This window comes from Pseudophryne corroboree, chromosome 3 (genome assembly GCF_028390025.1).
Source record: "Pseudophryne corroboree isolate aPseCor3 chromosome 3, aPseCor3.hap2, whole genome shotgun sequence".
Classification (NCBI taxonomy): Eukaryota; Metazoa; Chordata; class Amphibia; order Anura; family Myobatrachidae; genus Pseudophryne; species Pseudophryne corroboree.
This window is the reverse complement of record NC_086446.1, coordinates 748513701-748540244: the sequence shown is the minus strand read 5'-3', so window position 1 is coordinate 748540244 and position 26544 is coordinate 748513701. Positions and strand designations below refer to the sequence as shown.

The 26544-nt window shown below is 45.8% G+C and overlaps 1 protein-coding gene across 2 annotated transcripts in view; it reads left to right on the top strand.

Moving 5' to 3' along the window:
- Positions 1 to 26544, top strand: part of ZMAT4 (zinc finger matrin-type 4) — a 759632-nt gene that overhangs the window by 271140 nt on the left and 461948 nt on the right. For both annotated transcript variants that reach the window (XM_063962320.1, XM_063962321.1), the window contains exon 4: positions 11064 to 11223. In XM_063962320.1, coding sequence (XP_063818390.1) covers positions 11064 to 11223 — 160 coding nt within the window. The remainder of the gene's footprint in view (positions 1 to 11063; positions 11224 to 26544) is intronic.

The following is a 26544-nucleotide window of genomic DNA, read 5'->3' as shown; positions in this document are numbered from 1 at the left end:
GATGCTGACATTGTTAAAATGTTGACATTGAACATGTCGGAATGTGCAGACTGTCGACTTGTTCACAATGCGACGTGTAAAACCCAAATATTCTGCACAGACTAGCAGCAGAGGGTGCCACTGGATCTACCGGAAGTTATTATGTGCTGCAAGTATGGCGATATGGGGTGGTACTGCGTACCGGTAAGAAATTGCCAGGCAGTACGCAGTAGCCACTGGCTGCTGTGTGTGAGGGGAGGAGAGCACAGCGCGCGCCTCTCCTGCCCCTCAGTGCTCAATCTGGTCTCCAGCGGCGGCGGCATGTATCTCAAATGAGGCGCCGGTTGATTAGCCAATCAGAGCTCGCGGACTGGCAGCTGTGGCTCCTGATTGGCTGCCGAAACCACAAGCTTTGATTGGCTCATGAACCGGCGCCTAATTTAAGATACACACCGCCATTGGAGACCGGACTGAGCACTGAGGGGCAGGAGAGGCGCGCACTGCGCCCTCCTTCCCTCACACACAGCAGCAGTAGCGGTGAGCAGCATATATGTGCCTGGAACTGTGGGAACATGTATATACCTGGCACTGTGGGGGCATATCTGGCACTGTGGAGGCATATGTCTATCTGGCACTGGGGGACACACATATGTGTATCTGACTATCTGGCACTGTGTGGGCATATTTGTATCTGGCACTGTGGGGGCATATGTCTATCTGGCACTGGGGGGCACACATATGTGTATCTGACTATCTGGCACTGTGTGGGCATATTTGTATCTGGCACTGTGGGGGCATATGTCTATCTGGCACTGGGGGGGACACATGTGTATCTGACTATCTGGCACTGTGGGGGCATATTTGTATCTGGCACTGTGGGGCATATGTGTATCTGGCACTGTGGGGGCATATTTGTATCTGGCATTGTGGGGACATGTGTATACCTGGCACTGTGGGGATATCTCTGGCACTGTGGGGGCATATGTGTAGCACTGTGGGGGTATATTTGTATCTTGCACTGGGGAGCATATTTGTATCTGGCACTGTGGGGGCCTATGTGTATCTAGCACTGTGGAGGCATATGTGTATCCTCCACTGGGGGCATATTTGTATCTGGCATTGTGAGGGCATATCTGGCACTGTGGAGGCATATGTGTATCTGGCACTGTGGGGGCATATCTGGACTGTGGGGGCATATGTGTATCTGGCACTGCACTATTGGGGGAGATGTATATCTGGCACTATTGGGGGCATATCTGTATCTGGCAATGCACTATTGGGGTCATATGGGTATCTGCCTCCCCATATGTGTATCATGTCCCCATTTTCATTGGCCACGCACCGTGTGGCATGTGGCCACACCCATTTTTTGTTGCACGCGCCGTAGGTGCACAAAGTACCACAAAGTACCACTTACATCACTGGATGACCACCAGACCTGGTGGACATCCCTGGACCCACTGGACCAAGTGAGTCACCGCTAGACCGCTAGGGACGTGTTGTTGACATTGTAATCATGTTGATATGTCATCAGTGTCAACATGACCCTGTTGACATTTTCATGTCTCACTCACAAAGCATCACTGTTTGGAACAGGAACAATTATAAAGATGGAATGATAGTTTGATAAAGCGCACCGTGAACTCACCGCTACCGGTGCTGCTCCTGCAGTCTGTAATGTGTAGCCTACAAATCATACTATGCTCTGAGAAAGACAGAGCGGAAGGTGGATGGCTGTAATGGATTCCGGGGACAGTGAAAAGTACGCTTGGGATTTAAAGGACTCAGTAAATGGGGATCCGACTCTGTGTGACTTCCCTGTAATGGGAAGTAGGGTATATAAATAATTCCAGGATGGTTCCAGACATAATTATGGTACAGTGATGGAACGTTAATAACTACGCTCCATATGAAGAATATAATAGCTCCTGTATAATAAATGGAGAGGTAGGGAGCATTTATAATTACACATATCTGCGGAAATCAAACGCCGGCAATAGTCAATTCATTTCCACTTGTCATTGAGGCCATTAATGTTATATTGTAGCATCCCTTACGAGTATTATTTATGCAAAAACACATGAAAGATTATGATTCAAAAATATTTATATACATCAAACATCTTACTATAGGGCCTATTCATAATCACATAGAAACACAGAGCCTCGCTCAGGTGCGGTTGTTCTGGCGATTGCTGTTCTTTTGCTGTCCACAATTACGAGTATATGCTAATATGGGCAGAAGCTAACCTGAGCATAGGAACGCCCACTGCTGCCTCCTCGTTTCCGTCTGACTGCGTACAGCTGCAGAAATATCAGAACCATCGTCGCACATTGGGTCATATCGCAGATTCTGAGTGCCTCTGAAGACGCACAGGCTGAGCACCTCTTCAGGGATGCCAAGGGCTCTCCAGTAGCAAGTATGATCGAAGCTGCGTCTGAATGGTCATAACATGCCTGTGTTTACCCAAACACTCCCTGTCCCCACTCCAAATCCTGTCTTCCTGCCACTCACTGTGTTACTAATCCCTCGGTGCGGCCACCATCAATAGCTGCGACTTGAATGCAACAACCGATTTGTGTACTTCAGCTGCTTTGCGACCGAATCTGAATGAGGCCCACTGGTTTCAGCATGTTTTAAGTAACCCCCATTATAATCAGGGGCCCAATGTGGATGCCCCCTATTCAGCTCCCAAACAGCACTTTTCCCTGTCGCGCCAATTAGTTTAGTCGTGTTTAGCCGCTTTACGTGACTAAACACTAATTGGGCGCGATAAGCGTGATAATTAAGGTGCGCCCAAAATAATTGAATAGCAACAATGGGCACCCATTAAAAACAACTGAATTGCCCCCATTGTGTTTTGGTTTTGGCAAAACCACCCTCAAGTGTTTTGATTCGGACTGGTTTCTGGTTCGGTGTTTAATTCCTTTAAAATTGATGAAAACTGATAAACATTGATTAACAAAAAATAAAAAAATAAAAAATAAAATCCCAGTGTCGTGTGCTGACCGCAGGTCTCCGTATCCAACCCAGAAAAGCCCATGAGTGAAGAAGACCCTGCTCATGAGAGCTTACACTCTATAGGGGAGTGGCAGACAGGCAGGGGTGACACAGAGGGCACAATCAATGAGCAAGTGGCATAGGGGGTCACTCCGAGTTGATCACTCGCTAGCAGTTTTTAGCAGTGCGGCTACAATTGTAACGCAGAGCGGCTACAAAGTTTTTTTGTGTGGTTTCAGAGTAGCTCAAAACCTACTCAGACTGTTCAGTTCCTGTTTTGACGTCACAAACCCGCCCAGCGTTCGCCCAGCCACGCCTGCATTTTTCCTGGCACGCCTGCGTTTTTCCGAACACTCCCTGAAAACGGTCAGTTGACACCCAGAAATGCCCACCTCATGTCAATCACTCTGCGGCCAGCAGTGCGACTGAAATGCTTCGCTAGACCCTGTGCAAAACGACATTGTTCGTTGTGTCCGTACGACGCGCGTGCGCATTGCAGAACTGCTGTTTTTTAGCCTTATCGCTGCGCTGTGAACAAATGCATCTAGCGATCAACTCGGAATGACCACCATAGAGTGGTGGGTTAGTATGAGAGCTAGTGGGCTTTAATAAAGTAGTGGGTTATGAGAGCCTGTTTGAAGCTTTGGAGAAATGTGGGGGGGGGGGGGGGGGAGGCTGGAGTATAAGCATTTCTGTTCTAACATTATAATCTAATAAACCCAAATTTGAAACTATACAAGTGATGCAATATAAGTTACTAGCAGAAATGTAATTTCAAATAAATGCAGCTACAGTACAACAGGCAAAAACAACTAACTTTCAGACTGGGGGAGATGTTTTAAACTTTGGAGAGAGATAAAATGACGGGTAGGAGTGGATTGTCTTGCACTTTATCTCTCTCCAAAGTTTGATACACCTCCCCCTCTGTATGCTAATGCTCTATGCTCTACTTTGGAGGAGTGCAGCTACATGTGTAATATTTAGGTATTGGAGAATAAAACAGAACTGACCTCCGCCAGTTCAGGTGTGACAAGCAATTTTGGCGCAGGATAAACAGCAGTTCAACATGGTAATGATTATCTCATGTGGCCTCACTAAGGGGTCTATTCATGAAGCAGTGAAAAGTGTGGAGAGGTGGGCCAGTGGAGAAGTTACCCATGGCAACCAATCAGCTGCTTTGTATTATTTTATAGTATGCAAATTATAAATGTTACTTCAATGCTGATTGGTTGCCATGGGCGACTTCTCCACTGGCACACTTTTCACTGCTTCGTGAGTCACACCTCCTCCTCCACCCAGCAACAAATACTCAGGAGATAGCGGGAATAGGATTCATTTAATAACGAGTCACTACGTACAAGGGTTTAATATCGCTCATACTTAAATGAATCCCTTTGCGTTTACTTTAGGTATTACTTCTATTAATAATCTCCCTAATGTTTTGCGATTGATCCTTCTCTTACATTGTAGCAGTGCTTTGTGTGAATGAAGCAAGACCTTGTATACAGGCCCCCATACACCTCACCGCGCACCTGTATATTCTCGTTGATTACAGCCCTGACCGCTTTATCACGTGGAAATTATTCCCCAGCTAATAGTGAATTATTCATCGCTAGTTGGGATCAATTGTGTTGGCAGCTTAACATCCTCACGTAAGTGGTTTATTTCTTGCCACGGTAAATTATGTCGCCGTTTTTACGCCAACATTTTGTCAAGATGAATATTTTCCGCGCCAGCCTTGCGGTAATCACTTTTTGCTAATTGCAAGAGCCAGGTGCAACGTTTTATCATCTTGGTTATACTGCTTATCAGAGTTTAAATATTACGAAACTCCCAGCGGCTTATAGTGACACAACGGAACGTGAACGAGTATTCTCCCTGGTGTACTTGGCATTCCGTCTACATGTAACCTGGGAATATCATTTACAATTCATGTCTAGGGGCCTCTGAGCTGAATTGTAAATCCCACGGTTAATGCAGTGTTTTTATAGCAGTGTTATGAGAATGGACACAAAAACCCACATTCACCACAGCAGACGGGTCTATGTGTTTGTTTTATGTGCAGTCAGCGAAATGTGCGGCAGGTGCTATTCCTGTGATATATATCTGCCACAGATCAGCGGCACAGCTACTGTAGGTGCTATTCCTGTGATATCTATCTGTCATAGACCAGCGGCACATCTAATGGACCATGATCCTCGGCGCACTGCCAGCACCAGCAGTATTGATATTGGAGATAGTTATTGCTCATTGCAGCACTGAATTAAGGGGGTCATTCCGAGCTGATCGCTCGTTGCCGATTTTCGCAATGGAGCGATTAAGTCTAAAATGCGTATGCGCATGGTACGCAGTGCGCATGCGCTAAGTATTAACACAAAACTTAGTAGATTTACTCACGTCCGAACGAAGAATTTTCATCTTTGAAGTGATCGGAGTGTGATTGACAGGAAGTGGGTGTTTCTGGGCGGAAACTGGCCGTTTTCTGGGAGTGTGCCGAAAAACGCAGGCGTGTCAGGGAAAAATGCGGCAGTGTCTGGAGAAACGGGGGAGTGGCTGGCCGAACGCAGGGCGTGTTTGTGACGTCAAACCAGGAACGAAACAGCCTGAGCTGATCGCAATCTGTGAGTAGGTCTGGAGCTACTCAGAAACTGCTAAGAATTTTCTATTCGCAATTCTGCTAATCTTTCGTTCGCTATTCTGCTAAGCTAAGATACACTCCCAGAGGGCGGCGGCCTAGCGTGTGCAATGCTGCTAAAATCTGCTAGCGAGCGAACAACTCGGAATGACCCCCTAAGTTAGGGCCGCACGATACAATTATTGGGCCGATTTACCAATAATCAGTTGATCAGCCTGATTTTTTTCATTTGGTGTAGTGTATAGGCATCATCTCATACTTTCCTACTCTCCCAGAACGGCTGGAAGGCTTTCAAAACTCGGATGGCACTCTCGGCCACCTGGAAAAGTAGGCAAGTCTGCCAGAGCCAGCTTACACCCGCCACCTTCCCCCGCAGCCGGCCGCCCCATCCCCCTTGGCCACCTACCTACCCCTGCAGTTGCCGCATATGGAGGAAAAGTGGGTGGGGTGAGGGCGAAATTTGTTCTGAATTACGTCATCATAGCTCCATCCCTTGCTTTACAATGCCGGTAATGTGGGCATTGTATAGCGGTGGATGGGGCTACGATGACGCCCATGGACCACCCCAGAAAGTCGGCATGTGTGCATAATTGTTTTGGCCAAACGCATATAAAACGGTTAAAAAATGTCCAGAAACTCTCGATTATCGAACTGGTCATACTTGTCAGTAGATATCAGCCAAAAGGTCCTGATATTGTGCAGTGTGTGGGCATTCTCTGTAATCTGCCCATACTTGCTATGGTTTACCCTGAGTAACTCAGTGAGGTGTGGCAGGAAATCGGTATCTGTAATATAAAAATAAATAAATATAGCGTGTGGCGCGTATACGAGTATCTGGATCACGCCATTTGTCGGTCCTATCAGAATAAATGCTTAGGGCCTGATTACATATTTACGCATTTCAGCTATTATTGGTGGTTTGTGCATGCGTGTAAGTCTCACTGTGCATGTTCTGCGATGGTCTTATGACAGCGAATGAGAGTCAGGGACCGTATGTGGGAGTAAATTTTTCTAGCCACCCACCCTTCCTCAAAAGCCTACTTACCTGTCACTCACTTTGCAGGTAAATTCTCTGTGCATGCACTATTCCTACATTGAGGGTCATTCCGACTCGTTCGCACGCAGCAGTTCTTCGCTACGGTGCAAACGGGTCGGGACTGCGGATGCGTGGCGCCCGCAATGCACACGCGCGTCGTTGACCGTTGCCGGGCAGCGACACCGCCAGCGCAGAAAGTGATTGCAGCGGCGATCGCATGAAGACTGACAGGCAGGAGGCGTTCCGGGGCAGCAATTGACTGTTTTCAATGCGTGGTGAGGCGAACGCAGGCAGATCCAGACGTTTGGAGGGCGGATGGCTGACGTCAATCCCGAGACCTACTGTATACGTCGTACAGGGTAAGTAACTCTTACCCTGGTCTTGTTTTGGAGGAAACTTTTTTAGCATAGCAGGGCTGCACAAGCGATCGTAGCCCTACTATGCTAAAATACACTACCCCCCCCCCCATAGGCGGCATCTAGTTGATCGCACGAGCAGCAAAAAGTTGCTATGTGCAATCATCTCGGAATGAGGGCCTGTGTGCACCTGTAAATCTGTCTTTACAGAAGGTCTAGAGAGCATGGTGTCAATTTTTGCAGATGATACCAAATTGTGTAAGGCTATAAATACAGAGGAGGATGCCGAGTCTCTTCAGAACGACTTAGTTAAATTAGAAGCATGGGCAGCCAAATGGAGAATGCGCTTCAACACAGACAAGTGTAAGGTAATGCACTGTGGTAACAAGAACAAAAATTACACCTACCTACTAAATGGGGTAAAACTAGGGGATTCTGTACTGGAAAAGGACTTAGGTGTCCTCATAGATAGCAAGCTAAGCAGTAGTACCCAAAGTAGGACTGCAGCAAAGAAGGCTAATAAGATATTAGCATGCATAAAACGGGGTATTGATGCTAGGGACGAGAGTATTATACTCCCATTATATAAATCACTAGTGAGGCCACACCTTGAATACTGTGTACAGTTCTGGGCACCGTACTACAAAAAGGATATCCTGGAGCTTGAAAAGGTACAAAGGAGGGCGACCAAACTAATTAAGGGCATGGAGACGATGGAATACAAGGAAAGGCTTGAAAGACTAGGCATGTTACATTTGAAAAGCGGAGACTAAGAGGGGATATGATCAACATCTACAAATATATAAGGGGACAATACTCATAGCTTGCGCGGGACCTGTTTTTGGTTAGATCAACACATAGGACTCGTGGACACTCGCTCAGGTTAGAGGAGAGGAGATTCCGCACAATACGGCGTAAAGGCTTTTTCACGGTAAGGACAATACGTGTTTGGAATTCCCTGCCCGAGGGAGTTGTAATGACGGAATCTGTCAACACCTTTAAGAATGGGTTAGATAAATTCCTATTGGATAAGGATATCCAGGGGTATGGTGCATAGTCATGCATTATAGTTACTATTTAGTCAAATCATCATGCAGAGGACACCACAAATAGGTTGAACTCGATGGACAATTGTCTTTTTTCAACCTCAGATACTATGTTACTATGTTTATGTTACGATCTCACTCTTTACAGATTTCACTTTCTATGGTCACTTTGACAAATAGTCCACTTTCCAAACGTTCCAATTTACCAAAAAAGCATGACCAACTTAATTCACCTATGGAAGCTGAATGGTGCCCCGGTACTGGGGGTGGGGTGGGGTAGTTCTTGCCTCTTCCTCCTCCAAAATAAGTTCACCTCAGCAGCACGGCAAAGAGGCGGGGTCTTCTATCTCTCTCAGTGATGACCCCTACCCTCTCTCAGCGTCTGTATATAACATAAATTTATTGGTCTGTACATGACTGTCAACCTGAAACCTTTACTAGCTATATGGCCTAACTTCCTTTGGACACCGCAATGCTGTTTTGCACATTGGATGAAACCGTATAACATAAAATACAGTTACTGGTAAGCTTATGGCCTCAGAGGGCCTAGTGCAATTGCTCCCAATTTGGCAAACGTACAGAGTTTTCAGTGATTCTGCAGCAGGACGTAAAGCAGCATTTTTGATGGTTTTTGAGTATACAAAATAAGCATTTTAATACCTGCCCTAAAATTGCCAAATAAACTTCACTTTACCAAATCGAGACCTATTTCATTTGTCCCTTTGACAACACCGAGGGGTTAAAGCACGGGTCATCAATTATGTCATCTAAATTCCCTTTTCAATGGTCTTTCAAAACAATCTAGTAACAGTGTTTTTTTTATTATTGATGGCTTCTGATGCTTCTGCCTTACAACAACCTCACACGTTTTACCGTCCAACAGCTAAAATGTTTTTTCCACTACCATAGACCGTTAAATCTTTTGTGCATAGTCCTCTCTACCATCTGTTTAATGTCTTTGTATGTCATTTTGTTATTGTAACAATCCCTCAAGTGTACAGCACTGTGTAGTAGAAGAGCGCTTAATAATTAAAAGAATAATAACTATCTGTCTCATAACTTTACAAGTATATGAAATGGATTTTATACTGTATCTAAACTTATGGGTGCCCCAATAATATATATATTTGGGTAATGCTCATTTTTGTATTTAAAATGATGAATCCAATCTAATAGTTTTTAGTGATAAAAGTGGAATGCCCTCATGCAAAGACCCCATTTTGCTTCTCCACCAGGGAAGCCTCATTCCCTGTACCAAGATGTCCGCCAAGGCTACTACTGAGCATGTGCGAAGCCATCTTGGGACTGTGTGAGAGTGCCGTAGAGGAAGACAATAGTTTCCACTTAACTCCAGCAAGACCTGCGATTCCCTGCTATTTTATACTTTGTTCCAGTATCCTGTATCGTTACCAGGTACCTACTGTACAGTACATATACTCACCAGCTGGTTCGCTGTAGGACACCTCGCTCCGCCCAAGGTCCGCTCCATATACCAGTGTGTATAACAGTGTAACATCGTCCTCTTTCAGACTTGCATCTGACTCGGAATAAGACCATTATTGTATACTAGGGGGTCTATTCACGAAGAAGTGAAAAGAGTGGAGAAGTGAGCCTGTGGAGAAACTGCCCATTGCAACCAATCAGCTGCTCCGTACAATTGTATAGTATGCAAATTAGAAATGATTCTTCAGAGCTGATTGGATGCCGTGGGCAACTTCTCCACTGGCTCACTTTTCACTGCTTCATGAATATACCCCAGTATCTCCTAAAGCCAGCCACTGAGCTCTATGAAGCCTTCAGTGAAACATAATGTAATACTTTTTTCATCCAGCACAAGTAAATATTCTCCACACATGTCTGAATTGTGCTGGCTTTTGTAGCCACTGACTGGCATTGTGCACTAGAGAAACCAAAATCACAATATTCAATTTAGAGCTAAAAAAACATTGAATAAATATTGAATTTGATTATAATACAGGTTGAGTATCCCATATCCAAATATTCCGAAATACGGAATATTCCGAAATACGGACTTTTTTGAGTGAGAGTGAGATAGTGAAACCTTTGTTTTTTGATGGCTCAATGTACACAAACTTTGTTTAATACACAAAGCTATTAAAAATATTGTATTAAATGACCTTCAGGCTGTGTGTATAAGGTGTGTATGAAACATAAATGAATTGTGTGAATGTACACACACTTTGTTTAATGCACAAAGTTATAAAAAATATTGGCTAAAATGACCTTCAGGCTGTGTGTATAAGGTCTATATGTAACATAAATGCATTCTGTGCTTATATTTAGGTCCCATCACCATGATATCTCATTATGGTATGCAATTATTCCAAAATACAGAAAAATCCGATATCCAAAATACCTCTGGTCCCAAGCATTTTGGATAAGGGATACACAACCTGTATATGTTCTGCTCTTAATGTATTGCCTTACAGACCCTTACCTAGTGATGCTTACTGTTTACACTGGCATATAAGAACTCCTATCTGTTCTTGTTGCAATTATTGTAGGGATGGCCATCGACCATCAATGATTTTAAATCATTGATGGTCTATGATCAATCGTAACTACTTTTACCATCGATGGGGGAGAACCAGATGGTTTTACGCCATCGATGATACAGAGCTATCTAATATCTTTATCTTTTTCTCCAGGGTGTTGGGACACAGAGCATATCTCCACCCCCTGATACCCATGAAGCCACACCCCCAGACCCTGATTGGCTTACAACTCACTGAACATTAAAGTAGGGATGACCATCGGTGATTCTCTTACGAATGGTTTTACCCCATCAAGGTTATCCATCATTGGTACCATCGATGGTAACCATCGATGGATAACCCACAAATGGCCATTCCTAGATTATTGCACACTTGCAGTTTGTGATCTTACTGAGCTGACGATAGAAACCTCTAAGTTCCCCTGTATGTATTTTGACATTCTCTGAAAGGATCAAATGTTAATAAATGTTATTTTTATATATATATTTAAAACAGGAAAGTGATGAGACTGAAGTGGATAAGAATAAATGCTGCACCCTCTGCAACATGTTCTTCACGTCTGCTATTGTCGCTGATTCTCATTACCAAGGGAAGACTCACGCGAAGAGAGTAAAACTAGTCCTTGGGGAGTCGCCAGACATTCCCGTTCCTGCGGGTGAGTGAGAGCAATTCATATCTGCATTTATATTATAAATACTCCAATACACATGAGACCGTACATCTCTTTCAGCAATTATATACATTTCCTCTAGGTGGCGATATTGCTGCTAATTTTTCAATGTTTTTGCTGTTGCCAAAAAATATGGCAGCTCCCATTCTTGTGGTACTGTATGTATCTTCAGAAGTATGTCTTCAACACATTTTCCGGAACATAATACAGTGCACTCATATCTTTTGCGATTCACTTATTCACTTTTTTATTTATTTTATTTTTTATTGTGAATGGAACAACAAAAACAAGTAACATAAGAGTAAAAGGTCTACAGTTATTACAAGAAGTAACTTATGCAAGAGACATAATATTTTATTACATTACATTCAAGGCATTGGGTATTAAAAGCCGGCTGTGGGGATGCCAACGCATCCCAATGGTCGGAATCCCAGCAGGGCCCCCTAAGCCTAACACTCTTTCCCCGCAGCCTAAATCTCCCCCTCCCTCCCCCAGCAGCCTAACCTTTACCCTCCCCAGTGGCACCTTATCCTAATCTCCCCTCCCCGCAGCCTAAACCTAACCCTCCCTCCCCCACAGCCTAACCCTGCCTGGGGGTGCCATAACCTAACCCCCCTCTCGCAGCCTAACCCTCCCTTCCTCACAGCCTAAACCTAGCTACACAACCTCCCCACGGCTTACCTCTCCGGAGGCCCGGGCAGAAGAGCAGTCAGGATTCCGAAATGTATCTGCATTTTCACTGCCTGGAACCCGTCGCCCGGGACCCTGACTGAATCCCCATTCAAGATGTATTAATGACATCACTAGTGTAATGTATACATAAAAGTAATTACCCTTAAGGTAGGCATGATCTACCCGCTCCTCGGACAACTGACACCTGATATAATAATTGAAATATCCAGAGCCGGCCCTAACCAATATGATGCCCTAGCACCGACGCTAGTTCTGCAGGAGATGCCTGGCATGAGTCAGCTGGCAGCTCTGCTAACGTCGGTCGCCTTTTGTTTATGAAAATGCATCATAATATTTGCATTACTATGTGGCTAGGATGCACAAGCAGCTTCTGTTGATTAAAATGATATGCAGCATGCCTATATTCTGTGTGCGACTGCGGCTGTATCTGCATATGAAATGCTACATTACAGTGATTTCCAGGAATACACTGCAACGTAGCATTTCGTATGCAGATACAGGTACAGTCACACACAGAATATAGGCATGCCGCATATCATTTTAATCAGCAGAAGCTGATGGTGCCCCTAAGCATACCAAATGCCCTAGGCATTTGCCTAGTTTGCCTATGCCAAAGGCCGGCTCTGGAAATATCCCCTGAACACTGTCTATCCTCAAACCATTGAGTAAATTTAAAGCATTTGTATAATTGTAATTTACTGTTCATTGGTAATGAATCTATATATTCCTCCTAAATCTGAAAGAAGTTTGCCGTGTAAGCATCTTTATGTAGCATAGTCTCCACCCAATCCGTTATAACCTTGTGGAATAGTTTAGCATATTAGGGGGCTCGCTATGATCCACTGAAGGCGGTGGTGGTGGGGGAGAGCGGGTACTAATTACACACTAATTGCAGCCTCTCTGGATTTTCCCCTGGCTGAGGGTCACAATAGCGGGATCCGGTCTGCAGATCGACACTGTCTATGTCGACAATGTTTAGGTCGACCACTATAGGTCGACAGTCACTAGGTCGACAGAGTTGGAAGGTCGACAGGGTTTCTAGGTCGACATGTGCTAGGTCGACAGGTCAAAAGGTCGACATGAGTTTTTAATTTTTTTTTCTTTTTTTGAACTTTTTCATACTTAACGATCCACGTGGACTACGATTGGAACTTAATCTTGCCCGAAGCATGGCTTCCCGGTCACTGTACGCTGAAAACGACACCAAAAAACAAACAAACCTCATGTCGACCTTTTGACCTGTCGACCTAGCACATGTCGACCTAGAAAAACCTGACGACCTATAGTGGTCGACCTAAACATTGTCGACCTAGACACTGTCGATTTGATGATCCACACCCACGATAGCTTCCCCCAGATGTGCTGAAAAGATTTCTTTCCCGTCATTGGATAAAGGGGTGTGGCCACACCTCCCATGGTTAGACCACGCCCCCATACCTGGGCCCGCCATAGCTCTCTACAGGCCTGTATGAATCCACATATGTAACATGCTTTTGCATGCCACTGCCAATACTATAAGTAATAGTTTCCTGCTGTCATATGACAGTCTAATGGAAGATGGTATAATTCCTAGGATTGGCCATTCTGCCAGCAGTGGCAAATAAACAGGTAAGTAACAGCAAAGAGACAAACTGTGCAATTAGCGGGCATTCCCACATACAGGGCATGAAGGTGGAATTCTGCTCGTTACATTCTGGATACGCCCTCTGATTCCGCCAATCCCATTAAAGAATGACGATGTGTGAACAGATATCCTTTATGACAAATGTTGTAAAACATCCCTTTATATATATTAGGAGACAATGGGGGTAATTCCAAGTTGATCGCAGCAGGAATTTTGTTAGCAGTTGGGCAAAACCATGTGCACTGCATGGGGGAGGGGGGGGGGGGGGGGCAGATATAACATTTGCAGAGACAGTTAGATTTGGGTGGGTTATCTTGTTTCTGTGCAGGGTAAATACTGGCTACTTTATTTTTACACTGCAATTTAGATTGCAGATTTAACTCACCACACCCAAATCTAACTCTCTCTGCACATGTAATATCTGCCTCCCCTGCAGTGCACATGGTTTTGCCCAACTGCTAAAATATTTCCTGCTGTGATCAACTTGGAATTACCCACATGGTTTTGCCCAACTGCTAACAAAATTCCTGCTGCGATCAACTTGGAATTACCCCCAAAGTGCGGATCGAGTGGGAAAATGTGTTCAGCAGCTGATCTAAGGTAATACGAGGGAAGATCCGCAACCATGACACCTCTATTTTTTTTTTGTAGGGCTATAAGCGGGTGTAGTATGGTTTGCCGGCGGTCGGGGTCCCGGCGACCAGCATACCGGTGCCGGAATCCCGACCGCCGGCATACCGACAGCTGGGCGAGCGCAAATGAGCCCCTTGCGGGCTCACTACACTCGCCACGCTGCGGGCACGGTGGCGCACTAAGAAGCGCGCCACGCTATCTATTCTTCCTCCAGGGGGGTCGTGGACCCCCAAGAGGGAAAAAAGATGTCGGTATGCCGGCGGTCGGGATTCCGGTGCCGGTATGCTGGTCGCCGGGAGCCCGGCCGCTGGCAACCCGAAGACCACCCCTATAAGCATATGTAAAAGCTTAGAATGGATTGATATTGCCCTTTTGTAATGGCCTGAAACAGAACATTGGGCCTTATTCAGGTCCTGACCAGAGCCGGATTAAGGGGGGGGGGGTCCCGGGGATACGTACCCCCGGGCCCCCCTTTCCAAAAGGGCCCCCTGTCACCCTGTCACACTACAGATCGGATCTCTCTTCCGATCCGATCTGTGGTGCTGTACTCCCGTCCGCACTGCAGCGGCGGCCGTACAAACAGGACAGCTGAGCAATGGCTCAGCTGTCCAATAACGTATGAGTGAAGTAGGCTGCCCCAATGGCTGAGCTGCAGGCTGCTTCATTCATACATGATTGGAGAGCTGAGCCGTCGCTCAGCTGTCTGTGCGGTTGGTGGGGACGGGAGCGCAGTTCGATCGTTGGCTGGTATGTGACCCCCCCTACCCCGGCCTCCTCCTCTCTTGAATAGGGGCCCCACTGTCTTAAGTACCCCGGGCCCCCCATGGACTTAATCCGGCTCTGGTCCTGACGTATATGTTCGGTAATTTGTGCATGTGCCGGACCACGGGTCTGCGATGGCGGATGCAAGGCGAAATCAGACCGTCAGTGATTGACCATAGGCAAGGCATCCATCTTGATTTGCCTTATAGAAGCGTGGCTCTGCCCCCTCTCCCCCTTTAATCCAGGTAGAAAGGACATCCTTATGATAGGAGCTCACAGTCAAAGACAAGACTACAGCCTAGCCATCTGCAGTGTAACTATAAATTTTGCGCCCCCCCTGCTCCCATGGTAGCCGCTGCGGGTCCCCCCCAAAATGGCTGCAGCATCCTCTAGCATCCTTAATAACTGTCTCCTCTGAGGCAGTGGCCATTTTGGGAGGGACGTCTCTCCCACAGCGTTGCTCCTCAGGATGGCGGCTCCTCTCTGCTGCACTGACAGTGATGTGGTGACATGGGACAGTTGTCCCTACAGTACCCCCAGTGCCTACAAGCTACCCTGCGCCTTCAAGTCACCGCGGGGCCTGTTGCTACGCCACTGATAGCCAACCTGCTAGATTACACAACATAGAGCTGCAAAGTGTGGAATCTTGGTGTTGTCCTTGATTATGGTTTGACACTTAAAGATTAGATGATTAGCAAAACGGGGTCGGGTTTGCCTTCTAAATAATTGCTACTTTTAAACATTGGGCAGACTCGTGGGGAACATGCCAAGCACAATGGCCAAAGCACGAATGTAAATTCCTATTGGGAGAAACAAGCTACATAATACACGGTGGAGTCACATTATTACCACTTCCTACATTTGACGTCAGCAGCGTGTAGCCCATGAAGTAAGTCACGTGTTGTGCGCTGGCTTGGTGGGTATATAAGGTGTGTGATACGCCGTCTACACATATATCACTTGTTGCTGTCATTGGTAAAAGGGGTGATTTATCCTAGTTGCAACAAGGGATGATTATCGGCTTTTGGGCTAAGGGTGGCGGTATTTCTGACACAGTGCAGTTTGGGAACGGTTCTCATGCTGCTGCGGTGAAGGTGCATCGTGACTGGACAAATGGCACCATTGCAAAAAACCGATGTGGAAACTGCGGCGCACCACGTGCCATTGATGTGAGAGGTGAACGTCGGCTACGAAGGTGCGTGAGGGCCGGCTGACACGCTACAGTGGAGCAGCTCACCGTCACAATAAACCTGGGGGCTACCAGACGTGTGTCTAAAACGACAGTTCAGCCCGTCTAGCTGCTGTCCGTGCTGCACACGGCGGTTACTCTGGCTACTAACTGGTGGTCATAATAAAGTGACTCGCCCGTGTAATATTCTCATTATTTAGTATTGCATATCACCTGGCTTTGTGGAGGAGGATGTTTTATGGTGGAGGAATGGAATATTTGCCTAATGTCTTTAGTAATACCTTCCTTTGCATTCCTATGTTGTACTGGGGATGCCGGCTGTCTGGATTCCGGCGCTCAGCATACCGACACCGAAACCTCGCCAGCCGACAATGCCGCCAGCCGGAATCCTGGTGCACCAGGGCTACTTCCACTCGTGGGTGTCCACAACAGCCATAGAGTGGGAATAGATCCTATGGCGAACGCAGCGAGTCACCGAGCCCGCAAGAGGACTCTTAGCGCTCATCCCGCTGCTGGCATTCTGGCGGGCGGGATGCCACTGTCGGGATATTAACAGCCAGTATCCCGTCCGCCGGTAAAACATACTGAATTCTTGAACTGCCTTTGTTTCCACAACTTCTGTCTGTTCTTACACTAAGTAGAGAAAGTGAGTGTAAATTCACGTCACTATAAAATGTTAACTTTTATAGAGTTCATATATAGTCATTTTCTACAGGTTTATCCAACTACTTCATTATTCTGCATTTAAAAAGTACAGTAACAATTAGAGATGAGCGCCGGAAATTTTTCGGGTTTTGTGTTTTGGTTTTGGGTTCGGTTCCGCGGCCGTGTTTTGGGTTCGACCGCGTTTTGGCAAAACCTCACCGAATTTTTTTTGTCGGATTCGGGTGTGTTTTGGATTCGGGTGTTTTTTTTAAAAAACACTAAAAAACAGCTTAAATCATAGAATTTGGGGGTCATTTTGATCCCAAAGTATTATTAACCTCAAAAACCATAATTTACACTCATTTTCAGTCTATTCTGAATACCTCACACCTCACAATATTATTTTTAGTCCTAAAATTTGCACCTAGGTCGCTGGATGACTAAGCTAAGCGACCCTAGTGGCCGACACAAACACCGGGCCCATCTAGGAGTGGCACTGCAGTGTCACGCAGGATGTCCCTTCCAAAAAACCCTCCCCAAACAGCACATGACGCAAAGAAAAAAAGAGGCGCAATGAGGTAGCTGTGTGAGTAAGATAAGCGACCCTAGTGGCCGACACAAACACCGGGCCCATCTAGGAGTGGCACTGCAGTGTCACGCAGGATGGCCCTTCCAAAAAACCCTCCCCAAACAGCACATGACGCAAAGAAAAAAAGAGGCGCAATGAGGTAGCTGTGTGAGTAAGATAAGCGACCCTAGTGGCCGACACAAACACCGGGCCCATCTAGGAGTGGCACTGCAGTGTCACGCAGGATGGCCCTTCCAAAAAACCCTCCCCAAACAGCACATGACGCAAAGAAAAAAAGAGGCGCAATGAGGTAGCTGTGTGAGTAAGATAAGCGACCCTAGTGGCCGACACAAACACCGGGCCCATCTAGGAGTGGCACTGCAGTGTCACGCAGGATGTCCCTTCCAAAAAACCCTCCCCAAACAGCACATGACGCAAAGAAAAAAAGAGGCGCAATGAGGTAGCTGTGTGAGTAAGATAAGCGACCCTAGTGGCCGACACAAACACCGGGCCCATCTAGGAGTGGCACTGCAGTGTCACGCAGGATGTCCCTTCCAAAAAACCCTCCCCAAACAGCACATGACGCAAAGAAAAAAAGAGGCGCAATGAGGTAGCTGTGTGAGTAAGATAAGCGACCCTAGTGGCCGACACAAACACCGGGCCAATCTAGGAGTGGCACTGCAGTGTCACGCAGGATGGCCCTTCCAAAAAACCCTCCCCAAACAGCACATGACGCAAAGAAAAAAGAGGCGCAATGAGGTAGCTGTGTGAGTAAGATAAGCGACCCTAGTGGCCGACACAAACACCGGGCCCATCTAGGAGTGGCACTGCAGTGTCACGCAGGATGTCCCTTCCAAAAAACCCTCCCCAAACAGCACATGACGCAAAGAAAAAAAGAGGCGCAATGAGGTAGCTGTGTGAGTAAGATAAGCGACCCTAGTGGCCGACACAAACACCGGGCCCATCTAGGAGTGGCACTGCAGTGTCACGCAGGATGTCCCTTCCAAAAAACCCTCCCCAAACAGCACATGACGCAAAGAAAAAAAGAGGCGCAATGAGGTAGCTGTGTGAGTAAGATAAGCGACCCTAGTGGCCGACACAAACACCGGGCCCATCTAGGAGTGGCACTGCAGTGTCACGCAGGATGGCCCTTCCAAAAAACATTCCACAAACAGCACATGACGCAAAGAAAAATTAAAGAAAAAAGAGGTGCAAGATGGAATTGTCCTTGGGCCCTCCCACCCACCCTTATGTTGTATAAACAGGACATGCACACTTTAACCAACCCATCATTTCAGTGACAGGGTCTGCCACACGACTGTGACTGAAATGACGGGTTGGTTTGGACCCCCACCAAAAAATAAGCAATTAATCTCTCCTTGCACAAACTGGCTCTACAGAGACAAGATGTCCACCTCATCATCATCCTCCGATATATCACCGTGTACATCCCCCTCCTCACAGATTATCAATTCGTCCCCACTGGAATCCACCATCTCAGCTCCCTGTGTACTTTGTGGAGGCAATTGCTGCTGGTCAATGTCTCCACGGAGGAATTGATTATAATTCATTTTAATGAACATCATCTTCTCCACATTTTCTGGATGTAACCTCGTACGCCGATTGCTGACAAGGTGAGCGGCGGCACTAAACACTCTTTCGGAGTACACACTTGTGGGAGGACAACTTAGGTAGAATAAAGCCAGTTTGTGCAAGGGCCTCCAAATTGCCTCTTTTTTCCTGCCAGTATAAGTACGGACTGTGTGACGTGCCTACTTGGATGCGGTCACTCATATAATCCTCCACCATTCTTTCAATGTTGAGAGAATCATATGCAGTGACAGTAGACGACATGTCCGTAATCGTTGTCAGGTCCTTCAGTCCGGACCAGATGTCAGCATCAGCAGTCGCTCCAGACTGCCCTGCATCACCGCCAGCGGGTGGGCTCGGAATTCTGAGCCTTTTCCTCGCACCCCCAGTTGCGGGAGAATGTGAAGGAGGAGATGTTGACAGGTCGCGTTCCGCTTGACTTGACAATTTTCTCACCAGCAGGTCTTTCAACCCCAGCAGACTTGTGTCTGCCGGAAAGAGAGATCCAAGGTAGGCTTTAAATCTAGGATCGAGCACGGTGGCCAAAATGTAGTGCTCTGATTTCAACAGATTGACCACCCGTGAATCCTTGTTAAGCGAATTAAGGGCTCCATCCACAAGTCCCACATGCCTAGCGGAATCGCTCCGTGTTAGCTCCTCCTTCAATGTCTCCAGCTTCTTCTGCAAAAGCCTGATGAGGGGAATGACCTGACTCAGGCTGGCAGTGTCTGAACTGACTTCACGTGTGGCAAGTTCAAAGGGCATCAGAACCTTGCACAACGTTGAAATCATTCTCCACTGCGCTTGAGACAGGTGCATTCCACCTCCTATATCGTGCTCAATTGTATAGGCTTGAATGGCCTTTTGCTGCTCCTCCAACCTCTCAAGCATATAGAGGGTTGAATTCCACCTCGTTACCACTTCTTGCTTCAGATGATGGCAGGGCAGGTTCAGTAGTTTTTGGTGGTGCTCCAGTCTTCTGTACGTGGTGCCTGTACGCCGAAAGTGTCCCGCAATTCTTCTGGCCACCGACAGCATCTCTTGCACGCCCCTGTCGTTTTTTAAATAATTCTGCACCACCAAATTCAAGGTATGTGCAAAACATGGGACGTGCTGGAATTTGCCCATATTTAATGCACACACAATATTGCTGGCGTTGTCCGATGCCACAAATCCACAGGAGAGTCCAATTGGGGTAAGCCATTCCGTGATTATCTTCCTCAGTTGCCGTAAGAGGTTTTCAGCTGTGTGCGTATTCTGGAAACCGGTGATACAAAGCGTAGCCTGCCTAGGAAAGAGTTGGCGTTTGCGAGATGCTGCTACTGGTGCCGCCGCTGCTGTTCTTGCGGCGGGAGTCCATACATCTACCCAGTGGGCTGTCACAGTCATATAGTCCTGACCCTGCCCTGCTCCACTTGTCCACATGTCCGTGGTTAAGTGGACATTGGGTACAGCTGCATTTTTTAGGACACTGGTGACTCTTTTTCTGAGGTCTGTGTACATTTTCGGTATCGCCTGCCTAGAGAAATGGAACCTAGATGGTATTTGGTACCGGGGACACAGTACCTCCAACAAGTCTCTAGTTGGCTCTGCAGTAATGATGGATACCGGAACCACGTTTCTCACCACCCATGATGCCAAGGCCTCAGTTATCCGCTTTGCAGTAGGATGACTGCTGTGATATTTCATCTTCCTCGCAAAGGACTGTTGGACAGTCAATTGCTTGGTGGAAGTAGTAAAAGTGGTCTTACGACTTCCCCTCTGGGATGACCATCGACTCCCAGCAGCAACAACAGCAGCGCCAGCAGCAGTAGGCGTTACACGCAAGGATGCATCGGAGGAATCCCAGGCAGGAGAGGAATCGTCAGAATTGCCAGTGACATGGCCTGCAGGACTATTGGCATTCCTGGGGAAGGAGGAAATTGACACTGAGGGAGTTGGTGGGGTGGTTTGCGTGAGCTTGGTTACAAGAGGAAGGGATTTACTGGTCAGTGGACTGCTTCCGCTGTCACCCAAAGTTTTTGAACTTGTCACTGACTTATTATGAATGCGCTGCAGGTGACGTATAAGGGAGGATGTTCCGAGGTGGTTAACGTCCTTACCCCTACTTATTACAGCTTGACAAAGGCAACACACGGCTTGACACCTGTTGTCCGCATTTCTGTTGAAATACTTCCACACCGAAGAGTTGATTTTTTTGGTATTTTCACCAGGCATGTCAGTGGCCATATTCCTCCCACGGACAACAGGTGTCTCCCCGGGTGCCTGACTTAAACAAACCACCTCACCATCAGAATCCTCCTGGTCAATTTCCTCCCCAGCGCCAGCAACACCCATATCCTCCTCATCCTGGTGTACTTCAACACTGACATCTTCAATCTGACTATCAGGAACTGGACTGCGGGTGCTCCTTCCAGCACTTGCAGGGGGCGTGCAAATGGTGGAAGGTGCATGCTCTTCACGTCCAGTGTTGGGAAGGTCAGGCATCGCAACCGACACAATTGGAGTCGGACTCTCCTTGTGGATTTGGGATTTCGAAGAACGCACAGTTCTTTGCGATGCTACTGCTTTTGCCAGCTTGAGTCTTTTCATTTTTCTAGCGAGAGGCTGAGTGCTTCCATCCTCATGTGAAGCTGAACCACTAGCCATGAACATAGGCCAGGGCCTCAGCCGTTCCTTGCCACTCCGTGTGGTAAATGGCATATTGGCAAGTTTACGCTTCTCCTCCGACAATTTTATTTTAGGTTTTGGAGTCCTTTTTTTACTGATATTTGGTGTTTTGGATTTGACATGCTCTGTACTATGACATTGGGCATCGGCCTTGGCAGACGACGTTGCTGGCATTTCATCGTCTCGGCCATGACTAGTGGCAGCAGCTTCAGCACGAGGTGGAAGTGGATCTTGATCTTTCCCTAATTTTGGAACCTCAACATTTTTGTTCTCCATATTTTAATAGGCACAACTAAAAGGCACCTCAGGTAAACAATGGAGATGGATGGATACTAGTATACTTATGGATGGACTGCCGAGTGCCGACACAGAGGTAGCTACAGCCGTGGACTAACGTACTGTGTCTGCTGCTAATATAGACTGGATGATAATGATATGAAATCAATATATATATGTATGTATATATAATATCACTAGTACTGCAGCCGGACAGGTAGATAATATATTTATTAGGTAATGATGACTGATGACGGACCTGCTGGACACTGTCAGCTCAGCAGCACCGCAGACTGCTACAGTAAGCTACTATACTCTATAGTAGTATGTACAAAGAAGAAAGAAAAAAAAAAAACCACGGGTAGGTGGTATACAATTATGGATGGACTGCCGAGTGCCGACACAGAGGTAGCTACAGCCGTGGACTACCGTACTGTGTCTGCTGCTAATATAGACTGGATGATAATGAGATGAAATCAATATATATATATGTATGTATATATAATATCACTAGTACTGCAGCCGGACAGGTAGATAATATATTTATTAGGTAATGATGACTGATGACGGACCTGCTGGACACTGTCAGCTCAGCAGCACCGCAGACTGCTACAGTAAGCTACTATACTATAGTAGTATGTACAAAGAAGAAAGAAAAAAAAAAACCACGGGTAGGTGGTATACAATTATGGATGGACTGCCAAGTGCCGACACAGAGGTAGGTACAGCCGTGGACTAACGTACTGTGTCTGCTGCTAATATAGACTGGATGATAATGATATGAAATCAATATATATATGTATGTATATATAATATCACTAGTACTGCAGCCGGACAGGTAGATAATATATTTATTAGGTAATGATGACTGATGACGGACCTGCTGGACACTGTCAGCTCAGCAGCACCGCAGACTGCTACAGTAAGCTACTATACTCTATAGTAGTATGTACAAAGAAGAAAGAAAAAAAAAAACCACGGGTAGGTGGTATACAATTATGGATGGACTGCCGAGTGCTGACACAGAGGTAGCTACAGCCGTGGACTACCGTACTGTGTCTGCTGCTAATATAGACTGGATGATAATGAGATGAAATCAATATATATATATGTATGTATATATAATATCACTAGTACTGCAGCCGGACAGGTAGATAATATATTTATTAGGTAATGATGACTGATGACGGACCTGCTGGACACTGTCAGCTCAGCAGCACCGCAGACTGCTACAGTAAGCTACTATACTATAGTAGTATGTACAAAGAAGAAAGAAAAAAAAAAACCACGGGTAGGTGGTATACAATTATGGATGGACTGCCGAGTGCCGACACAGAGGTAGCTACAGCCATGGACTAACGTACTGTGTCTGCTGCTAATATAGACTGGATGATTGATAATGAGATGAAATCAATATATATATGTATGTATATATAATATCACTAGTACTGCAGCCGGACAGGTAGATAATATATTTATTAGGTAATGATGACTGATGACGGACCTGCTGGACACTGTCAGCTCAGCAGCACCGCAGACTGCTACAGTAAGCTACTATACTCTATAGTAGTATGTACAAAGAAGAAAGAAAAAAAAAAAAACACGGGTAGGTGGTATACAATTATGGATGGACTGCCGAGTGCCGACACAGAGGTAGCTACAGCCGTGGACTACCGTACTGTGTCTGCTGCTAATATAGACTGGATGATAATGAGATGAAATCAATATATATATATGTATGTATATATAATATCACTAGTACTGCAGCCGGACAGGTAGATAATATATTTATTAGGTAATGATGACTGATGACGGACCTGCTGGACATTGTCAGCTCAGCAGCACCGCAGACTGCTACAGTAAGCTACTATACTATAGTAGTATGTACAAAGAAGAAAGAAAAAAAAAAACCACGGGTAGGTGGTATACAATTATGGATGGACTGCCGAGTGCCGACACAGAGGTAGCTACAGCCGTGGACTAACGTACTGTGTCTGCTGCTAATATAGACTGGATGATTGATAATGAGATGAAATCAATATATATATGTATGTATATATAATATCACTAGTACTGCAGCCGGACAGGTAGATAATATATTTATTAGGTAATGATGACTGATGACGGACCTGCTGGACACTGTCAGCTCAGCAGCACCGCAGACTGCTACAGTAAGCTACTATACTCTATAGTAGTATGTACAAAGAAGAAAGAAAAAAAAAAAACACGGGTAGGTGGTATACAATTATGGATGGACTGCCGAGTGCCGACACAGAGGTAGCTACAGCCGTGGACTAACGTACTGTGTCTGCTGCTAATATAGAGTCTAGACTGGATGATAAATTATTGATAATGAGATGAAATCAATATAATATCACTAGTACTGCAGCCGGACAGGTACTATATATATTTATTATGTAATGACTGATGACGGACCTGCTGGACACTGTCAGGTCAGCACAGCACCGCAGACTGCTACAGTAAGCTACTATAGTAGTATGTATAAAGAAGAATGAAAAAAAAAAAAACCACGGGTAGGTGGTATACAATATTATATATATATATATATATATATATATATATTATATACAATTATATATATATATATATATATTAAACTGGTGGTGATTGATTATTAAACTGGTGGTCACTTCAGGTCACGTTGCAACTTGCAACTAGTACTCCGAGGCCTAAGCAGACAATCACAAAATATATTATTATACTGGTGGTCAGTGTGGTCACAACAATGGCAGTGTGGCACTGACTCTGGCAGCAAAAGTGTGCACTGTACGTTATATGTACTCCTGAGTCCTGCTCTCAGACTCTAACTGCTCCCCACTGTCAGTGTCTCCCCCACAAGTCAGATAATACACTTACAGTCACACTATCTATTATCTAATCTAGTATAAATATCACTTCAGCAAGTAGTATAGTAGTATACAGTATAGTAGTACTCCTCCTAATAATGCTCCCCAAAATACTGTGTCTCTCTCTTCTCTAAACGGAGAGGACGCCAGCCACGTCCTCTCCCTATGACTCTCAATGCACGTGTGAAAATGGCGGCGACGCGCGGCTCCTTATATAGAATCCGAGTCTCGCGATAGAATCCGAGCCTCGCGAGAATCCGACAGCGTGATGATGACGTTCGGGCGCGCTCGGGTTAACCGAGCAAGGCGGGAAGATCCGAGTCTGCCTCGGACCCGTGTAAAAAGGCTGAAGTCCGGGGGGGTTCGGATTCCGAGGAACCGAACCCGCTCATCTCTAGTAACAATAATGAATGGGGTCTATTCATGAATCAGTGAAAAGTGAGCCTGTGGAGAAGCTGCCCATGGCAACCAATCAGCTGCTCCGTACAATTGTATAGTATGCAAATTATAAATGTTACCTCAATGCTGATTGGTTGCCATGGGCAACTTCTCCACTGGCTCATTTCTCCACACTTTTCACTCCTTCATGAATAGACCCCATCTGAAGGAGAATAGAGAACAAGCAAATAAAGTTTTTTTTCTTTTTTTTTCCTTAAGAAAGCACAAGTAAAAACTTTTAAAGTATACATGACACATTTTTTAATAAATTGGATTAAAGTGGATAATTGTGTAGCTCCATGAAAGACATTTTTAAGAAGATTTTCGGTAGTCCTTCTCTTCATCCGCATTGGCCCAGTTGTAGGATTTGGCAGGAAGAACTTTACAGATTTCTCTGCAGCCTGTAAATGTAACAGGACTTCTCTTGCAAGAGAGCCAAGATTTCACTCTTTACATGCCTACAGCTGTCCAGCCTGCTGAGAAGGAGATATTTTGGCGTGCCAAGTAGGGCATTTGGCCTGGGTTCCCAGTAATTCAGTCAGTACCTGCCTGGTACTAGATCAAGCTGCTTATCAATACTAATTTTATTCTACAAAAAGAAAACCATAAACTTTGATTGAAACATTTTCTTTTTTTCTCACTGTCATTGATGAAATTCCCTTAAAGAGTCATGAGCATAAAATTATGTCACAGAGACTTCTTTTTGATTCTCTTTATATAGAATATTATCATGTATCATTAATTATTATGGAAGTAACCATGGCCCTCATTCCGAGTTGTTTGCTCGGTATTTTTCATCGCATCGCAATGAAAATCCGCTTAGTACGCATGCGCAATGTTCGCACTGCGACTGCGCCAAGTAACTTTGCTATGTAGAAAGTAATTTTACTCACGGCTTTTTCATCGCTCCGGCGATCGTAATGTGATTGACAGGAAATGGGTGTTACTGGGCGGAAACACGGCGTTTCAGGGGCGTGTGGCTGAAAACGCTACCGTTTCCGGAAAAAACGCAGGAGTGGCCGGAGAAACGGTGGGAGTGCCTGGGCGAACGCTGGGTGTGTTTGTGACGTAAACCAGGAACGACAAGCACTGAACTGATCGCACAGGCAGAGTAAGTCTGAAGCTACTCTGAAACTGCTAAGTAGTTAGTAATCGCAATATTGCGAATACATCGGTCGCAATTTTAAGAAGCTAAGATTCACTCCCAGTAGGCGGCGGCTTAGCGTGTGTAACTCTGCTAAATTCGCCTTGCGACCGATCAACTCGGAATGAGGGCCCATGTTTCCTTGGTTTGTGTGTTCAAACTAATAACATTTATATTTCTACATAGTGTCACGGACTACCATGGCAA